This window comes from Pseudophryne corroboree, chromosome 3 (assembly GCF_028390025.1).
Source record: "Pseudophryne corroboree isolate aPseCor3 chromosome 3, aPseCor3.hap2, whole genome shotgun sequence".
Classification (NCBI taxonomy): Eukaryota; Metazoa; Chordata; class Amphibia; order Anura; family Myobatrachidae; genus Pseudophryne; species Pseudophryne corroboree.
Genome location: NC_086446.1, coordinates 1,722,739 through 1,743,845, shown reverse-complemented (window position 1 = coordinate 1,743,845; position 21,107 = coordinate 1,722,739). Strand labels below are relative to the sequence as shown.

The 21,107-nt window shown below is 44.7% G+C and overlaps 1 protein-coding gene across 1 annotated transcript; it reads left to right on the top strand.

The window, feature by feature from the left end:
- The first annotated feature begins 38 nt into the window (after positions 1–38).
- LOC135054488 (zinc finger protein 568-like) lies at positions 39–19,482 on the top strand. Its single transcript, XM_063957595.1, has 7 exons — positions 39–86; positions 4,482–4,605; positions 5,991–6,182; positions 7,794–7,872; positions 7,991–8,088; positions 8,244–9,024; positions 17,885–19,482. The coding sequence occupies exons 2-7, from the start codon at positions 4,528–4,530 to the stop codon at positions 19,306–19,308; spliced, it is 2,652 nt and encodes an 883-aa protein (XP_063813665.1). The 5' UTR covers positions 39–86; positions 4,482–4,527; the 3' UTR covers positions 19,309–19,482.
- Positions 19,483–21,107: the final 1,625 nt, after the last annotated feature.

Sequence of the window (21,107 nt, the reverse complement as noted above, 5' to 3'; positions counted from 1 at the left end):
AGATCTGATTATTATTTTTTTTACCATAACAACTTCCGGGTTACTGGTGAGGAAAGAGGTAATATAGAAAGGTCCTCTGCACGAAGGTAATCTAGACACTACCCTAATATAGTGTGGTGTTGTTATTATTATACAGGAGGAGCAGCCTGTGCAGACCCTCCAACATGACCCGCCCCACTAGGTACAAAATGCTCTGTTCCTGGACTTCCCTCTTAATTTATGATTTCAATCACCTGTGCTGAACTAGCTAAATGATAAGAAAGCTGTTTCTTCACAGGTGATGGCAATAATAAATTAAGAGGGAAATCCAGAAACAGAGCATTTTGTACCTAGTGGGGCGGGTCATGTTGGAGGGTATGCCTGTGTTGTACTGTTATTATTATTCAGGAGGAGCAACCTGTGGTTTCCTGTTATTATTATACAGGGGGAGAAGTCTGTTGTGTCCTGTTGTTGTTGTTGTTATTATACAGGAGGAGCAGCCTGTGGTGTCCTGTTGTTATTATTATTATTATGCAGGAGGATCAGCCTGTGGTGTCCTGTTGTTGTTATTATTATTATTATTATTATTATTATTATTATAAAGGAGCAGCAGCCTGTGGTGTCCTGTAGTTATTATTATTATTATTATTATTATTATTATTATTATTATACAGAGGGAGAAGCCTGTGGTGTCCTGTTGTTGTTTTTATTATTATTATTATTATTATTATTATTATTATTATTATACAGAGGGAGAAGCCTGTGGTGTCCTGTTATTATTATTATTATTATACAGGGAAAGCAGCCTGTGGCGTCCTGTTATTATTATACAGGGGGAGCAGCCTGTGGTGTCCTGTTGTTATTATACAGGGAAAGCAGCCTGTGGCGTCCTGTTATTATTATACAGGGGGAGCAGCCTGTGGTGTCCTGTTATTATTATTCTCTGTCCTGTATACTCTCCCCTCCCACCCCTCTGCCTCCTGCTGTTGGGAATGTGTGTGCAGCCTTAGTGATGAGCCAAGCTATGTAGTGTATTTAGCAGTAGTGGATGTACAGCCATATGTACTGTTACATAGGTCTGGTTGTAGATAGAGCAGAGCCGGGATGCTGACAGATCACCAGTCGGTGACTGCCCTGTCTGTCCGGTTAGCAGTGCAGGGGTCTGGAACAGTGAATGTAACAGGTAGCGTCGCAGATCTCCTGAGCTAATAGGAGGACATACATCCTCCAGCATGTGGCAAGATGGAGCAGTGCATCCGCAGATACAATATTGGTGGCCATCTTGGTGAGGGAATGAAGCATCTTTTGAGGAGCCATTTTGTTGGCTCCTACTCAGTAGCATACTCCACTATTAACGCCACCCCTCGCTACTAGCGTCTCGTTGTTATACAAACTTTTACATGAAGCTTCCGTTTTGCGACCTGTAAAAATGGTGAGGTTAGTCTATACTGATTACCAAGCGATCAGCGCAATGTTGCCTCCCCTGCCGCACCCCGATGAGAGGACGCCAGAAGTACCTGTATGTGTGTTGTCCTCTGTAGTCCCGTATCATTAGCGTCTCTCTCTCTGAGTGCCCTGTGTCCGGCCCCGTGTGTGCGCTGCACGGGATTCCAGATATGGCGTCAGCCTCGAAGGTACGTTCGAGGCTGACGTCACATCTCTCTGTTCAAAATTATCGATACTATACTATATACATTGATGGGTCGTCTATGTTAAAAGAGACCATCATAAGATAAAACCTCAGACTGTGCCCAAAAACTGGGATGAGAGATAGTAATGACTCTAAATGTTAAAATCACTGACATATATATACAAACAAAGAAATATTCTCACCCTCTCTGGAAGCGAAGTACCAAAGGGAGATTGTTGTATTTTCCACACTAATTAATGGTCATGAAGTAATCACTAAAAATAAAATATACAGGTAATTTATAACCTAAATTTTTTCAATATTATTTATTTTAATTCTAATTTGAAATAAAAGTACAGAGCAGAGTTGCTTTTCTATGTATTAAATTTCTATGTATTAACCTATGAATTAAAAGTTATGTTTTAAATTATATTATGCACAAATGAGTGCCCCCAAACAGAGGTAAACTACCCCCTATGATATTATAATCATTTCCTCAGAGGAGCACCGCCAACACCCTATAAATTGCTAATTTCTGAGCGTAAGAATTTTCCAATAATAGTTGGTATTAATATACTGATTCCAATTGTATAAAGTAATGGGCCCTACACACTGCACAATCCGCCGCCGAGCTGCCCGACGCCGGATACGGCCAACCCGGCGGCGGGGGGCAGTAACGGGGGGAGTGAAGTTTCTTCACTCCCCCGTCACCCGACTCCATAGCAGTGCAGGCAAATATGGACGAGATCGTCCATATTGGCCTGCATGCACAGGCGACGGGGCACCAGCGATGAACGAGCGCGGGGCCACGCATCGTTCATCGCTGGAGCCTCCACACTCAAAGATATGAACGCTATCTCGTTCATTAATGAATGAGATCGTTCATATCTTTCCCTCATATCGCCCAGTGTGTAGGGTCCAGTAGCAGTGCGGGATCACACCAATACTTTTTTGAATCTCTTCCATAACTTGCCTTGTTTCCTTCAATACACCATCACTAGAGTTGATGAACTCTCTTGTAGTTGGATTCCACAATCTGTGGCCTTTAATCTCATGACAATAGCTGAGTACTATGGCCCTCATTCCGAGTTGTTCGCTCGCTAGCTGCTTTTAGCACACGCTAAGCCGCCGCCCTCTGGGAGTGTATCTTAGCTTAGCAGAATAGCGAACGAAAGATTCGCAAAATAGCGAATAGAAATTTCTTAGCAGTTTCTGAGTAGCTCCAGACCTACTCACAAATAGCGATCAGTTCAGGCCGTTTCTTTCCTGGTTTGACGTCACACACACGCCCAGCGTCCGGCCAACCACTCCCCCATTTCTCCAGACACTCCCGCGTTTTTCCCTGACATGCCTGCGTTTTTCCGCACACTCCCAGAAAACGACCAGTTTCCGCCCATAAACACCCACTTACTGTCAATCACACTACGCTCACTTCAACGATGAAAAATCTTAGTTCGGGCGTGAGTAAATCTACTAAGTTTTCAGCAAAAATACTTAGCGCATGCGCACTGCGTACCATGCGCATTTTTGCCTTAATCGCTCCGTAGCGAAAATCTGCAAAGAGCGAACAACTCGGAATGACCCCCTATGCACTAAACTGTCTTTGACTCTTGACAATACATGCAGTAAAAAAATGTCACCAATGGGAGCGAATAAGGAAATATATGTATGTGACCTCATAAACAACTTATAATTAATCAGTTCTCATTGTAACATTAACATACACATATAGTCTATTTTAAGAGTGCATAAAAGTTATGTCGGACTTATTAACTCCTGGTCACCCCTGCACTTAAAGAACATATGTAACGACCGGTCTCAATAGTAAAAAATGACCATCAAAATGGTGCTATTAGATTGGGATCCGGTCTCTAGGTCGACCACTATTGGTCGACAGGGTCTCTAGGTTGACATGTTCTAGGTCGGCAGGTCAAATAATTGGGGTTCCCGGTCACTGTACAGAGAAAACCACACCAAAAAACCCTGAAAAACTCATGTCGACTTTTTGACCTGCCGACTTAGACCTTTTGTCGACCTAGAGACACTGTCGACCTTCCATACCACACCCATTAGATCATATTATGTTGTTTTAGTCACAGCTCATATTAATTAGAGTTTGCGCTCTTCAGTGAAGGACCGTCCCAGCAAGTCCAATCAGGTACTACTGTATATAGAATATATCACTTATCAGCTCACCTCCTGGATATTGACTTTCAGCTTTTCCAGATGCAAGATTATACCTGCAGAGTCCGTATGAATGGCACAGTGTAAATCTCCTTGTTGTCGTTTGTTAGCACCAATTAAGGCCTGGTCATATGTCCTTTAGAGCAACTGTTGGTAAGTATATTGCTGTAGACACCGCGTCCGCCCCAAAAACTTTCCTCTAAACTTGCGTCCTTCAGCACACACCTTGCTTTTCCCACGAGTATACGGTTTGCTTGTTTGCTAACTCCATTTTGCTCAGCACTATAAGCGTACTGGTGCTTGTATAGAAATCAGTGTGTCTCAGATGTGTTATATTGGTGTGACCTGCGCACAGTAACTGCAGAGCTTGGAAAAATCTGGCCTCAAACCTTTCTGAAATTAACAAATTTAGACCAATAATCCCATTATCACTGGTTCAGTCATTTGAACCAAATATGTGTCTGGGAGGCTCAAGACTTCAGGCCATAAGTAATGATGGTGTATCGTAAAGCAATGGACTCTGAAGAGCTTTATGAGACTGGGTCACAGGAACCTCTGAGATACACTGACCAGAGCGTTATGGCTGGGGGGAAAGAGGAGTATTACTGGTTACTCAGTTTACATGTCTGTTACATGTGTTTTCTGTGATGTGTATTATATGTATTATATTTATTCCTTGACACTCCAGCTGTGAGAAACATCACACGTTCTGTATTCTCACTGCATCACAAAGGATGGACACGGACAGGAGTCACAAGACTGAGAGAATAATAAATATCACCCTGGAGATTATCTACCTGCTGATTGGGGAGGTGAGGGGGGTCTGGGAGCTTCACAGTTACATCACTTATATCTATAGTAATAATACAGGCACATGACTGGGGAGGTGAGGGGATCTGGGAGTGTCTGAGGGGATCTGGGAGTGTCACATTGACATCACTTATATCAAAAGTAATAATACAGGGACATAACTGGGGAGGTAAGGGGATCTGGGAGTGTCACATTGACATCACTTATATCAAAAGTAATAATAAAGGGACATGACTGGGGAGGTAAGGGGATCTGGGAGTGTCACATTGACATCACTTATATCAATAGTAATAAAACAGGGACATGACTGGGGAGGTGAGGGGGGTCTGGGAGCTTCACAGTGACATCACGTATATCTATAGTAATAATACAGGGATGTGACTGGGCAGGTGAGGGGCTCTGGGAATGTCACAGTGACATCAGTTATATCTGTAGTAATAATACAGGGACATGACTGGGGAGTTGAGGGGATATGGGAGCATCACAGTGACATTACTTATATCTGTAGTAATAATACAGGTACATGACTGGGGAGGTGAGGGGATCTAGGAATGTCACAGGGACATCACTTATATCTATAGTTATAATACAAGGACATGACTGGGGATGTGAGGGGATCTGGGAGTATCACAGTGACATCACATATCTATAGTAATAATACAGGAACATGACTGGGGAGGTGAGGGGATATGGGAGTGTCACAGTGATATCACTTATATCTATACTAATAATACAGGAACATGACTGGGGAGGTGAGGGGATCTGGGAGTCTCACAGTGACATCACTTGTATCTATACTAATAATACAGGAACATGACTGGGGAGGTGAGGGGATCTGGGAGTGTCACATTGGCATCACTTATATCAATACTATTAATACAGGGACATGACTGGGGAGGTGAGGGGATCTGGGAGTGTCATAGTGACATCACATATCTAATGTAATAATACAGGGACATGACTGGGGAGGTGAGAGGGATCTGGGAGTGTCACAGTGACATCACTTATATCTATAGTAATAACACAGGGACGTGACTGGGGAGGTGAGGGGCTCTAGGAAAGTCACTGTGACATCGCATATCTATAGAAATAATACAAGGACATGACTGGGGAGGTGAGGGGATCTGGGAGTGTCACAGTGACATCACTTATATCTATAGTAATAATACAGGAACATGACTGGGGAGGTGAGGGGATCTGGGAGCGTCACAGTGACATCACTTATATCTATAGTAATAATACAGGGACATGACTGGGGAGGAGAGGGGATCTAGGAGCGTCACAGTGACATCACTTATATCTATAGTAATAATACAGGGACATGACTGGGGAGGTGAGGGGATCTGGGAGTTTATGCAGTGATGTATGATGTCTCCCCAATGCACAGGATTACGCGGTAGTGAGGAAGACATCCGGTGAGTGTGAGACATCCAGCCGCCATCCCTGTGTGTCAGGAGGACTGAGCAGGACCCAGAGCCCTATCATGGTGCCTCCACCTCACTCACTGATACATGAGAGACACAATGACCAGAAGATCCTGGAACTCACCAACAAGATCATTCAGCTGCTGACTGGAGAGGTGACTGCTGGGAATGGGACATTGGCCCTCATTCTGAGTTGTTCGCTCGCTGGCCGCCGCCATCTGGGAGTGTATCTTAGCTTTGCAGAATTGCGAACGAAAGATTAGCAGAATTGCGAATAGAAATTTCTTAACAGTTTCTGAGTAGCTCCAGACCTACTCACAGATTGCGATTAGCTCAGGCCGTTTCGTTCCTGGTTTGACATCACAAACACACCCAGCGTTCGCCCAGCCACTCCCCCGTTTCTCCAGACACTCCCGCGTTTTTCTCTGACACGCCTGCGTTTTTCCGCACACTCCCAGAAAACGGCCAGTTTCCGCCCAGAAACACCCACTTCCTGTCAATCACACTCCGATCACCAGAACGATGAAAAAACCTTGTTAGGCCGTGAGTAAAATACCAAACTTTTGTGCAAATTTACTTGGCGCTGGCGCACTGCGAACATTGCGCATGCGCAGTTTGTGACTAATCGCTCCGTAGCGAAAAAAATAACGAGCGAACAACTCGGAATGAGGGCCATTATACAGTAACACCAGGAGACGTGTCTGGGTGATGACTGGAGAGATCACTGCTGGGATGGGACATTATACAGTAACACCAGGGGACGTGTCTGGGTGATGACCGGAGAGGTGACTGCTGGGAATGGGGCATTATACAGTAACACCAGGGGATGTGTCTGGGTGATGACTGGAGAGGTGACTGCTGAGAATGGGACATTATATTGTAACACCAGGGGACGTGTCTGGGTGATGACTGGAGAGGTGACTGCTGGGAATGGGACATTATACAGTAACACCAGGGGATGTGTCTGGGTGATGACTGGAGAGGTGACTGCTGGGAATGGGGCATTATATAGTAACACCAGGGGATGTGTCTGGGTGATGACTGGAGAGGTGACTGCTGGGAATGGGGCATTATACAGTAACACCAGGAGACATGTCTGGGTGATGACTGGAGAGATGACTGCTGGGATGGGGCATTATACAGTAACACCAGGGGACGTGTCTAGGTGATGACTGGAGAGGTGACTGCTGGGAATGGGGCATTATACAGTAACACCAGGAGACGTGCCTGGGTGATGACTGGAGATATGACTGCTGGGAATGGGGCATTATACAGTAACACCAGGGGATGTGTCTGGGTGATGACTGGAGAGGTGACTGCTGGGAATGGGGCATTATACAGTAACACCAGGGGACGTGTCTGGGTGATGACTGGAGAGGTGACTGCTGGGAATGGGGCATTATACAGTAACACCAGGGGATGTGTCTGGGTGATGACTGGAGAGGTGACTGCTGGGAATGGGACATTATACAGTAACACCAGAGGATGTGTCTGGATGATGACTGGAGAGGTGACTGCTGGGAATGGGACATTATACAGTAACACCAGGGGATGTGTCTGGGTGATGACTGGTGAGGTGACTGCTGGGAATGGGGCATTATACAGTAACACCAGGGGATGTGTCTGGGTGATGACCGGAGAGGTGACTGCTGGGAATGGGGCATTATACAGTAACACCAGGGGACGTGTCTGGGTGATGACTGTATCCCTGTGTGTGTCAGGTTCCTATAAGGTGTCAGGATGTAACTGTCTATGTCTCCATGCAGGAGGAGGAGTATATAGAGGAACACAGGGGTCTGTACAAGGACATGATGATAGATAATCACCGGCCCCTCACATCACTGGGTAAGAGGATACTATCATGTATTATACAGGGGAGAGCAGGTATGGGGGCCCCTATATATACACATCACCTGATAATCACATAAATACACTGTACTCAGTCACTGTGTGTCTCCTACAGATGGGCCCAGTAACAGAGATACCCCAGAGAGATGTCCCCGTCCTCTGTATTCCCAGGATTGTATAGAGGAGAATCACAGGATCCCACAGGAGGATCAGGTAGGTGGGCTTTAGGGTCTCACCAATATACCAAAGTGACTGTCACTATATGTTGTGTAGAGAAGCTGTGTCTTATACACTGATATTATACTGTTTACTCTCGGTTAATAAAATCAGAATTACTGTGTTATTTAATTTTTTTGTGGGTTATTTAGGGTAAATATCTGACTGATATTAAGGTAGCCATTACAGAGGGAGAAGAAGAGACGTATGTGACTCATATAAAGGCAGATGATACAGAGGGAGAAGAAGAGACGTATGTGACTGATATGAAGGCAGAAGATATAGAGGAAGAAGAAGAGATGTATGTGACTGATATGAAGTCAGAAGATATAGAGGGTGAAGAAGAGATGTATGTGACTGATATAAAGGCAGAAGATACAGAGGGAGAAGAAGAGACGTATGTGACTGATATAAAGGCAGAAGATATAGAGGGAGAAGAAGAGACGTATGTGACTGATATAAAGGCAGAAGATACAGAGGGAGAAGAAGAGACGTATGTGACTGATATAAAGGCAGAAGATACAGAGGGAGAAGAAGAGACGTATGTGACTGATATAAAGGCAGAAGATACAGAGGGAGAAGAAGAGACGTATGTGACTGATATAAAGGTAGAAGATATAGAGGAAGAAGAAGAGACGTATGTGAGTGATATAAAGGCAGAAGATAGAGAGGAAGAAGAAGAGACGTATGTGACTGATATAAAGACAGAAGATACAGAGGAAGAAGAAGAGACGTATGTGACTGATATAAAGGCAGAAGATATAGAGGAAGAAGAGACGAATGTGACTGATATAAAGGCAGAAGATATAGAGGAAGAAGAAGAGACGTATGTGCCTTATATAAAGGCAGAAGATACAGAGGGAGAAGAAGAGACGTATGTGAGGGGTGATCAGCAGTGTAAGGAGGAGGAAATCCCTACAGATATCAGCACAGGTAAGTGCCAAATACATTTTACAGACAAGAGTCACATATTCTTTCCTTTGTGATAATTGGAATGTAATACTTTTCCTGGGGACTGGCTGAGATGGAGGTGGGGTGTAGACTGGGTCACACTAGATAGACTTCCCTGATAAGGAGGCTTTAGCTAAAAGTCGACTCACCAACAGATAGGTCCACAGTGAGTACTTCCCCATACTAATTTACTTTTGTATTTGTAACTTGTCTGTGATGTCCCCAATCAATGAAGGGCTGGTAAACTCTGACCCCTTCCAATACTGTAGATAGAGTACCATGAAAGATACTAATTTCAGCTCTAGTATCTTCCAGAGCAGTAACATGTTGAGGGTGGTCTGTCTACACCTAAAAGAGATACAATATCCTAGGAGCCCTAATGCCATGGACTGTAACTGGAGACCTGCCTATTTTCTATGCAGCAGATTCTGGTACATCTTATGTCCTGGTCTTATGTTGTTTCAGCTCCTCCTGGGTGGGGCCACAGAGGTTGGACTGAGACATCTGAGGAGCACACTGCTTTACGAGGTCCCCAGTGTCATTTGGTGGGGGTCCCTGTCCTGTTTTCCTTTCAACTTCTTCCATATCTCCAGCAGTTTTGTAGTTGACTGTCTAACTATTTTATTTCTTATGGTTCCACTTTTTAAAATAGGATCTAAATGAATAATATACCATTACTGCAAGAATGGTTGCTTTACTTTATTTGAAGCCACTGAATGTTTATCAACAAAAGTGATGGGTTGATAATGAGCCTCTCTTCTACGTGTTGTCGATAACTGCTCCCGAGTCAAGTTCATAAAATTGTATACAGCCTGCTTGATTTCAATAGAATTATATCCTGGCTCAATAACACATCTCCCCAAATTGATAATACATAAACTACACTTCAGAGTGAACTTCATGGTTGTATCCAAGCTATTTTTAATTATCAACAAAGGTGGTGAGGTGTCCATCACGACCATTCCTTATCAAGAATTGAACCATATTTGTACCTTACATGAAATATATTTAGAAAAATCAGAATGACCTGTAATTTATTTATTTGTAAACTGCTACATGAATAAATTTAGGTGCAGTGGGGCTTTGTTTGCACTCCCTTGTAACTGCAGAAAAAAACAGTGTTCAAATAAAAACAAATGTTTTGAGGACGAATGACCTGAAGATCACCAGCAGAAAATAATGTACAGGAGGAGCTTTGTGTAATTGTTGGAGATGGGGTCCCACACGGCCTTTATTCCAAGATCATAGGTTATTGTTAGGGTCTCCTGCTCTGTGCTGCCACGTCGTCATGGCAACCGGGAGACAAGTGCTAGCGGAGTAACCTGAGCGTAGCTGATACTCCGGTTCGGGTCTTTTGCTGTGCAGTAGTTACAGGCTCTGTGCACGGCAGGGGATCCGGTGCTGGTTTTTGTGCTCACAGTCTGTGAGGTCTGAGTGGGGCGTGGACAGCACCTGCTATATAAACCCTCTTCTCAGGTTAGGCAGATGCTGCTGAATCTTTGTTGGTTAGTCAGTTCCTGAAAGCTAGCTAGTACTGTGTAAACTTTGTATTTGTTTGTTGCTTACTGCAAATAGGCCTTGGGATTTGGTATTACACTCTGCCAATCCAGACCTAGCAGTAAGACTGGAGTCAGTCGTTTAACCTGCTGGGGTTCTTTTGCTACTCTGTGAACCTAGCAAGTTTGCGGCTGTATTCTCAGACTTGCCTGCCAAAATCCTTTCTCACTGTGCAAGGTGTTCAGGTGTCAGTTTAGTGGCAGTAAGATGAACCAGTGCACTGCAAGTGAGGACTAGGATTGTGGAGACTCTCCTTGTGTCTATTATTCCATCTCTGACCAAGGAGTTTACTGCCACACCCGTTGGTAACCCTTTAGGGTTTTGCTGTTGCCCTTAGCAACAGCATTTCGGGTTCTCTACGTATTAAATCACAACATCTCACTTCTTTCCATCTGAGCATTCCTAATACTAGGGAGACACCCAGTTTCTTAGCCTTTGGGCTTCTCTGTTCACTTTGTGTTTATTTTGTTACCCTATCACCTTCTGTGTATGTAATGTCATATTCCCCAGTCTGTCTGTGAGTTCATTTGTTTTGCATCCCTCTCCGTTCAGACACCAGTACATTCCTGCTGGCACTGGTGTGCATAACATATTCAGCAGCCTAATACTCCTGTTGAAATTTTGTGGGAATATGGAGCATACCCCTCAAAATACTTTGCAACAGGTGGTCGATCAGGTGCAGGTCCTGACTCGACAATTTAATGATTTGTCTATTAAAATGCACACCTCGCAGGCCGCTGGCGGAGCTCCCGCAGCAGCAGTACCTTCAGGGGTTAAGGAGCCGAAAGTAAATCTCCCGGATCGTTTTTCTGGAGATCGCTCGCAGTTCTTTTGTTTCAAGGAGAGCTGCAAGCTATATTTCCAGCTTAGGCCTCAGTCTTCTGGGTCGGAGATTCAGCGGGTGGGCATAGTGATTTCCTTGCTACAAGGAGACCCACAGGTCTGGGCATATGGGTTGCAGCCTGACTGTCCGTCGCTTAAAAGTGTTGATGCTTTTTTTACGGCACTGGGCATGTTGTATGATGACCCTGACAAGACGGCCTCAGCCGAGGCTCAGATTTCGATCCTTAAGCAAGGGCGAAGGCCAGTTGAGGTTTATTGTACGGAGTTTCGGAGGTTGGACCATGATACCCAGTGGAATGACCCAGCCCTGAGACACCAGTACCGAAGAGGTCTTTCTAACCAGTTAAAAGACCAACTGGTACAATATCCCTTGCCTGATAGCTTGGATCAGCTCATGCAGTTATCCATTCGGGTGGATAGACGGCTGAGAGAGCGCAGGCTTGAAAGGGAGACCGAGGTTTCCTTCTTTCCCAAGGGAACCTCAGACTCTGAGGAATTTTCCGAGGAGCCTATGCAGATTGGGGCTACCCGCCTCTCCTCGCGTGAGAAGACGCGGAGGAGACAGCAGGGGTTATGTTTGTACTGTGGGAATAAAGGTCACGTGGTAGTATCATGCCCAGAAAAGCCGGAAAACTTCAGGGCCTGAGGGTGATGGGAAATATCCTGTCAGGCCAGAAGTCAGAATTTCCCAAGAAGACTTTTATCATTCCGGTGACCTTGAAGATCCTCGGTCAAACTGTCAAGACTGAGGCCTTTGTGGACAGTGGGGCCGACGGGGTTTTTATGGACCGCCAATTCGCCCTGAAACACTCTGTTCCCTTAGTACCCTTGGCATCGGAAATTGAGATTTGTGGGTTAAACGGGGAACCATTATCCCAGGGTAAAATTACCTCTTGCACTAGCCAGATTTCTTTGTTTATTGGAGCCACACACTCTGAAAAATTGTCCTTTTATGTGACTGTCTGTAATTTTGCCCCATTGGTGTTGGGGTTACCCTGGTTAAGGGCCCACAATCCTCAATTTGACTGGGTCTCTGGGGAGATTCTTAGTTGGGGTACTGATTGTTTCAGGAGTTGCTTGAGCCTTCCAGTCAGGCTTTCGCAGCTAAGTTTGCCAGGATGTTATGCAGATTTTGCGGACGTGTTCTCCAAGAGAGTTGCAGAGGTACTACCTCCCCATCGCCCCTATGACTGTGCCATTAATTTGTTGCCGAATGCTAAGCTTCCCAAGAGCAGGTTGTACTCCCTGTCACGTCCTGAGACTCAGGCTATGGCAGAGTACATTCAGGAGAACTTGGCTAAGGGATTTATCAGACCTTCACAGTCTCCAGTTGGGTCGGGGTTCTTCTTCGTGGGTAAAAAGGACGGTTTGTTGCGACCCTGCATCGACTTCAGGGAATTGAACCGTATCACGATTAAAAACTCATACCCACTGCCTCTCATTTCGGTCTTGTTTGACCAGCTTCGTACTGCCACCATTTTTTCTAAGATTGACCTACGCGGTGCGTACAATCTAATCCGAATAAGAGAGGGGGATGAATGGAAGACTGCCTTTAATACCCACTCAGGGCATTATGAATATTTGGTGATGCCTTTTGGGCTCTGTAATGCCCCGGCAGTCTTCCAGGACTTCATGAACGATGTGCTCAGGGAATATTTGGATAGATTCTTAGTTGTATACTTAGATGACATCCTAATCTTCTCCCATTCCCTGGAGGAACATCGGAAGCATGTACGCTTAGTCCTCCAGAAACTCAGATACCACCGGCTTGGGGCGAAGCTGGAGAAGTGCGAATTTGAAGTTCAGCAAATCGCATTTCTAGGATATATTATCTCCCCAGAAGGTTTCCAAATGGAGGGTTCCAAGGTACAGGCAGTCCTGGATTGGGTGCAGCCCACTAGTTTGAAGGTGCTTCAGCGTTTTCTGGGCTTTGCAAATTTTTATAGACGATTTATCGCTGGATTTTCGTCTATAGTGGCGCCCTTGGTGGCACTCACTAAGAAAGGGGCGGATGTTGCTCACTGGTCTTGTGAGGCCAAAGCGGCTTTTGCCCGTCTCAAAAGGGCATTTGTCTCGGCCAAGGTGCTGCGACACCCAGATCCAGAGCGTCCTTTTGTGGTGGAGGTGGATGCCTCTGAGATGGGTATTGGGGCAGTGCTCTCTCAGATGGGGGTGTCTGATAATCGCCTTCATCCCTGTGCTTACTTTTCCCGTAAATTTTCGCCTGCCGAGATGAATTATGACGTGGGTAACCGGGAATTGTTGGCTATTAAGGATGCACTCGAGGAGTGGAGACACTGGCTTGAGGGGGCTAAGTTTGTGGTCTCAATTCTCACCGACTATAAGAATTTGGCATATTTAGAGTCAGTGAAGCGCCTCAATGCCAGGCAGGCACGATGGGCTTTGTTTTTTGCTCACTTTAATTTTTTGATAACATATCGCCCTGGGTCAAAAAACATCAAGGCTGATGCGCTCTCGCTGAGTTTTGCTCCAATCCAGGAGACCACCGAGGAGCCATTGCCCATTGTGTCCCCATCATGTATTAAAGTGGGCATTACCCAGGACCTCTTGTCATTAGTCCTTAGAGCACAGGAGCAGGCTCCTCCAGACCTTGCGGTAGGTCTTTTGTTTGTGCCTCCTAGGTTAAGACAGCGAGTGTTCCTGGAATTTCATGCCAAGAAGTCGGCAGGTCACCCGGGTATTGCCAGAACTCGGGAGTTGCTATCTAGGGCGGTGTGGTGGCCCTCGGTGGCTAGGGATGTGGATCAGTGGGTTCGGGCATGTGACATCTGTGCCCGAAATAAGACTCCTAGAGGGGTTCCTGTTGGCCCATTACATCCACTCTCTATTCCATCTAAGCCATGGACCCACATTTCAATGGATTTTGTGGTGGACTTGCCCAAATCCTCGGGGATGACAGCCATCTGGGTTGTCGTTGACAGGTTTTCGAAGATGGCGCACTTCGTTCCATTGGTTGGGCTGCCATCGGCCAGACGCCTGTCTGAATTATTTATGCTGCATGTTGTGCGCCTCCACGGGTTGCCACTTGATGTGGTCTCTGACCGCAGATCCCAGTTTGTGGCCAAATTCTGGAGGGCATTTTGTTCCGATCTCCAGATTTCTGTCAGCTTGTCGTCAGGCTACCATCCGCAGTCTAATGGGCAGACTGAAAGGGTGAACCAGTCCTTGGAGCAGTTCCTCAGGTGTTATGTCTCCAAGTGTCAGACTGACTGGGTTGCTCATCTGTCCATGGCGGAGTTTGCCTATAACAACGCGGCTCACTCTGCTACAGGGATCTCTCCCTTCCTTTGTGTGTATGGGCATCATCCTAAGGCCAATTCTTTTGACCCCCTGGACTCCACGCCTGGTGGTTCCTCTGTGGTTTCGGTCCTTAGAGGTATTTGGAGGAAAGTGAAGAAAGCCCTTGTGTCTGTGTCATTAGTGACCAAAAGGGTTTTTGATAAGCGGAAAAGACCCTGCAGCTTCAAATTAGGAGACTTCGTCTGGTTGTCTACCAAGAATTTGAAGTTGAGACAGCCATCTCATAAGTTAGGCCCCCCGGTTCATTGGTCCTTATAAGATCACTAGGGTTATCAATCCGGTGGCATTTCAGTTAGATCTACCCCGTTCTTTGGGTATCAATAAAACATTTCATTGTTCCCTTTTAAAACGGGCGATTAGTAATCCTTCTTCCAGTGGAAGACCTTCCCCTCTTCTGATACGTGGCCAGAGGGAGTTTGTTGTTGAAAGGATTCTTGACTCCAAGATGGTTCGGGGTCGGCTGTCATTTTTGGTGCACTGGAAGGGGTATGGCCCGGAGGAGCGGTCGTGGGTGCGCAGTTGTGATCTTCATGCCCCCAGACTGTTACGCTCTTTCTTCTCGCAGTTCCCTGATAAACCCGGTGGTAGGGGTTCTTTGACCCCTCGTCAGAGGGGGGTACTGTTAGGGTCTCCTGCTCTGTGCTGCCACGTCGTCATGGCAACCGGGAGACAAGTGCTAGCGGAGTAACCTGAGCGTAGCTGATACTCCGGCTTGGGTCTTTTGGTGTGCAGTGGTTACAGGCTCTGTGCATGGCAGGGGATCCGGTGCTGGTTTTTGTGCTCACAGTCTGTGAGGTCTGAGTGGGGCGTGGACAGCACCTGCTATATAAACCCTCTTCTCAGGTTAGGCAGATGCTGCTGAATCTTTGTTGGTTAGTCAGTTCCTGAAAGCTAGCTAGTACTGTGTAAACTTTGTATTTGTTTGTTGCTTACTGCAAATAGGCCTTGGGATTTGGTATTACACTCTGCCAATCCAGACCTAGCAGTAAGACTGGAGTCAGTCGTTTAACCTGCTGGGGTTCTTTTGCTACTCTGTGAACCTAGCAAGTTTGCGGCTGTATTCTCAGACTTGCCTGCCAAAATCCTTTCTCACTGTGCAAGGTGTTCAGGTGTCAGTTTAGTGGCAGTAAGCTGAACCAGTGCACTGCAAGTGAGGACTAGGATTGTGGAGACTCTCCTTGTGTCTATTATTCCATCTCTGACCAAGGAGTTTACTGCCACACCCGTTGGTAACCCTTTAGGGTTTTGCTGTTGCCCTTAGCAACAGCATTTCGGGTTCTCTACGTATTAAATCACAACATCTCACTTCTTTCCATCTGAGCATTCCTAATACTAGGGAGACACCCAGTTTCTTAGCCTTTGGGCTTCTCTGTTCACTTTGTGTTTATTTTGTTACCCTATCACCTTCTGTGTATGTAATGTCATATTCCCCAGTCTGTCTGTGAGTTCATTTGTTTTGCATCCCTCTCCATTCAGACACCAGTACATTCCTGCTGGCACTGGTGTGCATAACAGTTATACTAGTATATAGACTTGAGACATCGAGTGTTACCGTAATGCAATTATCAGGTTTATTTTTCATAAGAATTTATTTTTTATTTCAATTTTTTTTCAATTTCTTAAATGATATACAAATTGATTCTGATGAGTTTACCCATTGCCGTCCCTGATGAAAGTGCAAAAATAAATACTGAAATGTATTATTCTAATTGTTTGGCTGCCTTTTGTTCTTGAGTTTCATGGTCCTGTGCCATGATAATACGTGTGTCAGAGGTCACATGGTGTAACCCAATGATCAAAAGGAGTTCCCAACCAGATTTCGAAAGGTTAGGTGGGACAGGTGGTTAGAGATCTAGCACGCTCTGAATCTCAAAGACAGTCTCTCTCTCTTGGGTAAATTCCCTCACTGAGTTTTTATTCTACAAGGGTGTACCGAAAATGGAAAAGAAAGATACATTGGGCCTGATTTAGAGTCAAGTGCAGAAGCAACCTCAGCTTCCTCTATTTGGTGGTCTCCCATCTGCGACTTTTTAGCAAATGCTTCTACAAACTCCTTCCCTTGTATACATCCATGTGTCCCAATGTGCAAGGACTGAGATGTCCTCTCACAGCATCTGTAGGTGCTGAAATACCAATTGGTGCTAAGACACCAACACTGGTCGCACCATCAAAACTTACATCAGCCCTATGACATCAAAACTTACATCAGCCCAGTTTCTTATCTGAATATGGCCTCCTATGTGAGCAACTCAGCATGCTTGTACACAACCACTTTCGCCAACATGCCCATGACAATCCTATAGCAAGCCCCCACAAGATGGACACCATCTCCATGTGTCCTCTAAGCCACATCCCAGTCACCGCCACCGGAATGTCCACCACTTCTTGATTTGAAGGGGAATCAGGCCATTTCTAGCTGGTATCTTGTCACACATGCCGTATGGAGACTGAGTCTATTTGTCTGTTTGGGGAAGTTATGGGGTAAGAGACATAATAGAAGGTTCCAGAACTCGAAGTGTGGGGCGAGTATCCTGACAGCCATTATGAGGGAAATTATCATAGACTCAAGCTAAGAGATTTTGGCACACAACAACCAATGATGATAATAAGTCCCAGACACAATCTCCATCAGAGGGCAGAAACACCTGGTGCAATCGGTCTGGTACCAAGTACCATCTAGTAAGACCTTTAAAGGAATGTACTTCATACCAACACTAATAGAAGACTTTAGAGTGTTGGAACGTATCAAGTCTCAGGTGTCCAACCCCAGAGATTGACTGCGATCAGTTAACTAAGCTTCTTCATCGGGGGACAGGGGAGAGAAAATTCGATATCAGAATGGTATGGTAAGTTCGATAAATGGAACCCCTATCTGAAGGGTGGTAAATACAATTACGCTCCATGGACGTCGGGTGCAGAAGAAAATAGTATAAATAGTAGGGGGAAAGGAAAGAGTAGGTCTGCATGAATCGCATCCTCCTCCCCCCAACCCAAGGGCCAGTTTTTAACCTCTTTTATATACCTATTTTAGGGAAATTTCACGTTCTTACAATGTAGTGATTATAAGAAAAACTGATCCTCGATAAACATTCATTTTTCCATATATGTGTTTCATTCCCAGCAGATGGATGTAGCAGCCGGATTGTTTTAGAGGATCATCTCATTTTTTCTCAAGATTGTGAAATAGGTGATGATGGTATCACCAGAGAGTCTCCAGTAGAAAACCCAAATACCCCAATTATACACCAAGTACCTCACTGTGCAGATATATCATCTGATCCCACTGATCCTGGGAAATGTTCTCCTGATAACTCTGAAATTGGTGCATCTGTTACAGCTCTTACAGTAGATAAAATATTTCCCTGTTCTGTAGATGCCAAATGTTTTACACAGGACACACAGCTTATTACCCATCAGCCAGGTGAGAGGCCATTTCCATGTTCTGAGTGTGGGAAATGTTTTACACGGAAATCATCTCTTGTTACACATCAAAGACAACACACAGGTGAGAAGCTGTTTCCATGTTCTGAGTGCGGGAAATGTTTCACACGCAAATCATCTCTTGTTAGACATGAGAGAAGTCACACAGGTGAGAGGCCATTTATATGCTCTGAGTGTGGGACAGGTTTTACAGAGAAAGCAAATCTTGTTATACATCAAAGACGTCACACAGGTGAAAAGCCATTTCCATGTTCTGAGTGTGGGAAAAGCTTTATACATAAATCTAATCTTATTAGACATATGATAAGTCACACAACAGTGAGACCATTTCCATGTTCTGAGTGTGGGAAATGTTTTATAAAGAAATCAGCTCTTGTTATACATGAGAGACACCACACAGGTGAGAGGCCATTTCCTTGTCCTGAGTGTGGGAAATGTTTTATTAATAAATCAGCTCTTGTTAAACATGAGAGACACCACACAGGTGAGAAGCCATTTCCATGTCCTGAGTGTGGGAAATGTTTTACTCAAAAGACATATCTTGTTATACATCAGAGATATCACACAGGTGAGAAGTCATTTCCATGTTCTGAGTGTGGGAAATGTTTTACGCAAAAGTCATATCTTGTTATACATCAGAGAAGTCACACAGGTGAGAGGCCATTTTCATGTTCTGAGTGTGGGAAATGTTTTACACAGAAACCACATCTTGTTACACATCAGAGAAGTCACACAGGGGAAAAGCCATTTCCATGCTCTGAGTGTGCGAAATGTTTTACTCAAAAGTCATATCTTGTTATACATCAGAGATGTCACACAGGTGAGAAGTCATTTCCATGTTCTGAGTGTGGGAAATGTTTTACGCAAAAGTCATATCTTGTTGTACATCAGAGAAGTCACACAGGTGAGAGGCCATTTTCATGTTCTGAGTGTGGGAAATGTTTTACACAGAAACCACATCTTGTTACACATCAGAGAACCCACACAGGGGAAAAGCCATTTCCATGCTCTGAGTGTGGGAAATGTTTTACACAGAAATCAGAACTTATTAAGCATCGGAGAACCCACACAAAGAGAAAGCCACATTCTGATTTTATGAAATGAAAGAAATTAGAGTTTGTTAAGCATTCTTAAATTATTCACACAAATGTACACAGGTGAGACTTTGTGTGTGTGTAAGTGGAAATGTTTTTTTGTCCTAAGGCTAAACCTCATTAAGCATGTGCCTTTCATTGTCCTCTCCTCACATTTTTGTTTTTGTTATATAAAGCTTTGAGCTGGCGTCACTTACTGTTCATGTTGTATTCTTGTGTATTTGTTATTTATTTTCTTACTCACCTTGCAAGATCATTTTCACTCATTGAGCGGTTGGGAAGAAAAGTCACTCTGCAGCCCGGATAGTCGTTTTAAGAATCTGGCACATCCATATGGTGTAATGATGTGAGAATGCTGAAATGTTCTCTTGGTGACAACTGAATAAAATCCTACTGACTAATATTAGGCCATAAAAGTCTAAGAACAAGCAGATAAATTGTGGTCCTAATCCTTGACCCCCTTCATCAAAAGATCTGCAGCAAGGCAGACGGGTGTCCAAGGAATGGGAGGCAATGAATATACAATTATATACAAGGTTTATTTGCTTTAAAAACAAACAAACCGGAATTGTTCCTCAGACAGTGGCACCACCATCCAGATTCAACAACTGTGAATGATAAGGACTGTTCCTTTTGTGGGTAGTAATGGAGTTCCAAATGGCATCCTCTACACTGTAAGATATATATCTATATATAGTTGTGTGTCTTTAAAGCCAGTGCGTTATCTGCTTCCTGAGCAAACATGATGCTATATAGATTACTCTTTTTGAACTTCATTTTGGGGTTGAAGGTCCATCTCAGGTTCTTGGGCAACCCCCATACAATCCTTTTAGAATATACAGTATATCAGATAAAGGCAGTTCATGTTTTCCAGATCCTCTAGCTTGAACAGGTTTAATTGGCTAGCACAGGTCTACAAGTGGTAATAATTATTCCTTAGGACACATCTGAAGATACCTTGAAAACATGCACTGCTAGGGCACCATGAGGACCGAGTCTGAGAAACATTGAAACAGATCAGAAGCATATATTCAATATAAAATGAAGCAACTGATGGTTAATATGGCAAAGCCTAGAAAATGTCCACACAAGTGTGTTACTGTCAGGATTCACAGGTGTTCTGGGTGATCTGTTTCTTCATACACCAGGACCAACCCAGGGGTGAGGACTCTAACGGGGTATTGTTATTCACCTGGGATTCCGGAAAGTGATGTTTGACTTTGCTGCAGTATTCCCACAGGCCATGTGCAACCCAATGGATGACACAAGCCAGTAGTAATAGCATGCAGAGGACGTACCACTTGGCTAAGATCGTCTCAGTGGCGAAATGTAATAGGGTCCAGTTGCCAGAGGTGCGGGACTTCGAGTGAGAATGCCCGTATTTTTAAAGCAGCAATCATTTGCAAGGTAAAACCAGGTTGGTTTTACCTTGTTGCCCAAAGTCCCGCACCTGAGGCAACTCGGAGCTGTGTCCTAGGATGCAGCATTGGATCACTGACTTACCATCGGCAGCTTGCAGTACCCATGGTGCCGTGCAAGCCTCCCATCGCAGAGGCCTGAAAATATCCATCCAATGATAGAGATCCCTGGCCTCTTCCCTTCCCCTGATCAGCAGCAACACACCTTGAATTTCACAAATGGAGGTCTATTGCCACCCTCTCCCCACCCCCAGATGGCAGCAGGCTGTCAATTACTGAAAATTAATGGAAATGAAGTCACCGAATTTCACTCTTCAATTTAGAATCTCAACAGTCCCCTTACAATGTTTTTAATTCTCCACTTTTGACAATATCATGGTCATAAGGTGAT

What these genes read in the sequence shown, in the direction of transcription:
- LOC135054488 (XM_063957595.1), top strand. Translation starts at nt 4,528, where the DNA reads ATGGACACGGACAGGAGTCACAAGACTGAGAGAATAATAAATATCACC. An exon ending in TTCAGCTGCTGACTGGAGAG is followed by an intron (nt 6,183 to 7,793) that starts GTGACTGCTGGG and finishes GTCTCCATGCAG; the next exon opens with GAGGAGGAGTATATAGAGGA. An exon ending in CCGGCCCCTCACATCACTGG is followed by an intron (nt 7,873 to 7,990) that starts GTAAGAGGATAC and finishes TGTCTCCTACAG; the next exon opens with ATGGGCCCAGTAACAGAGAT.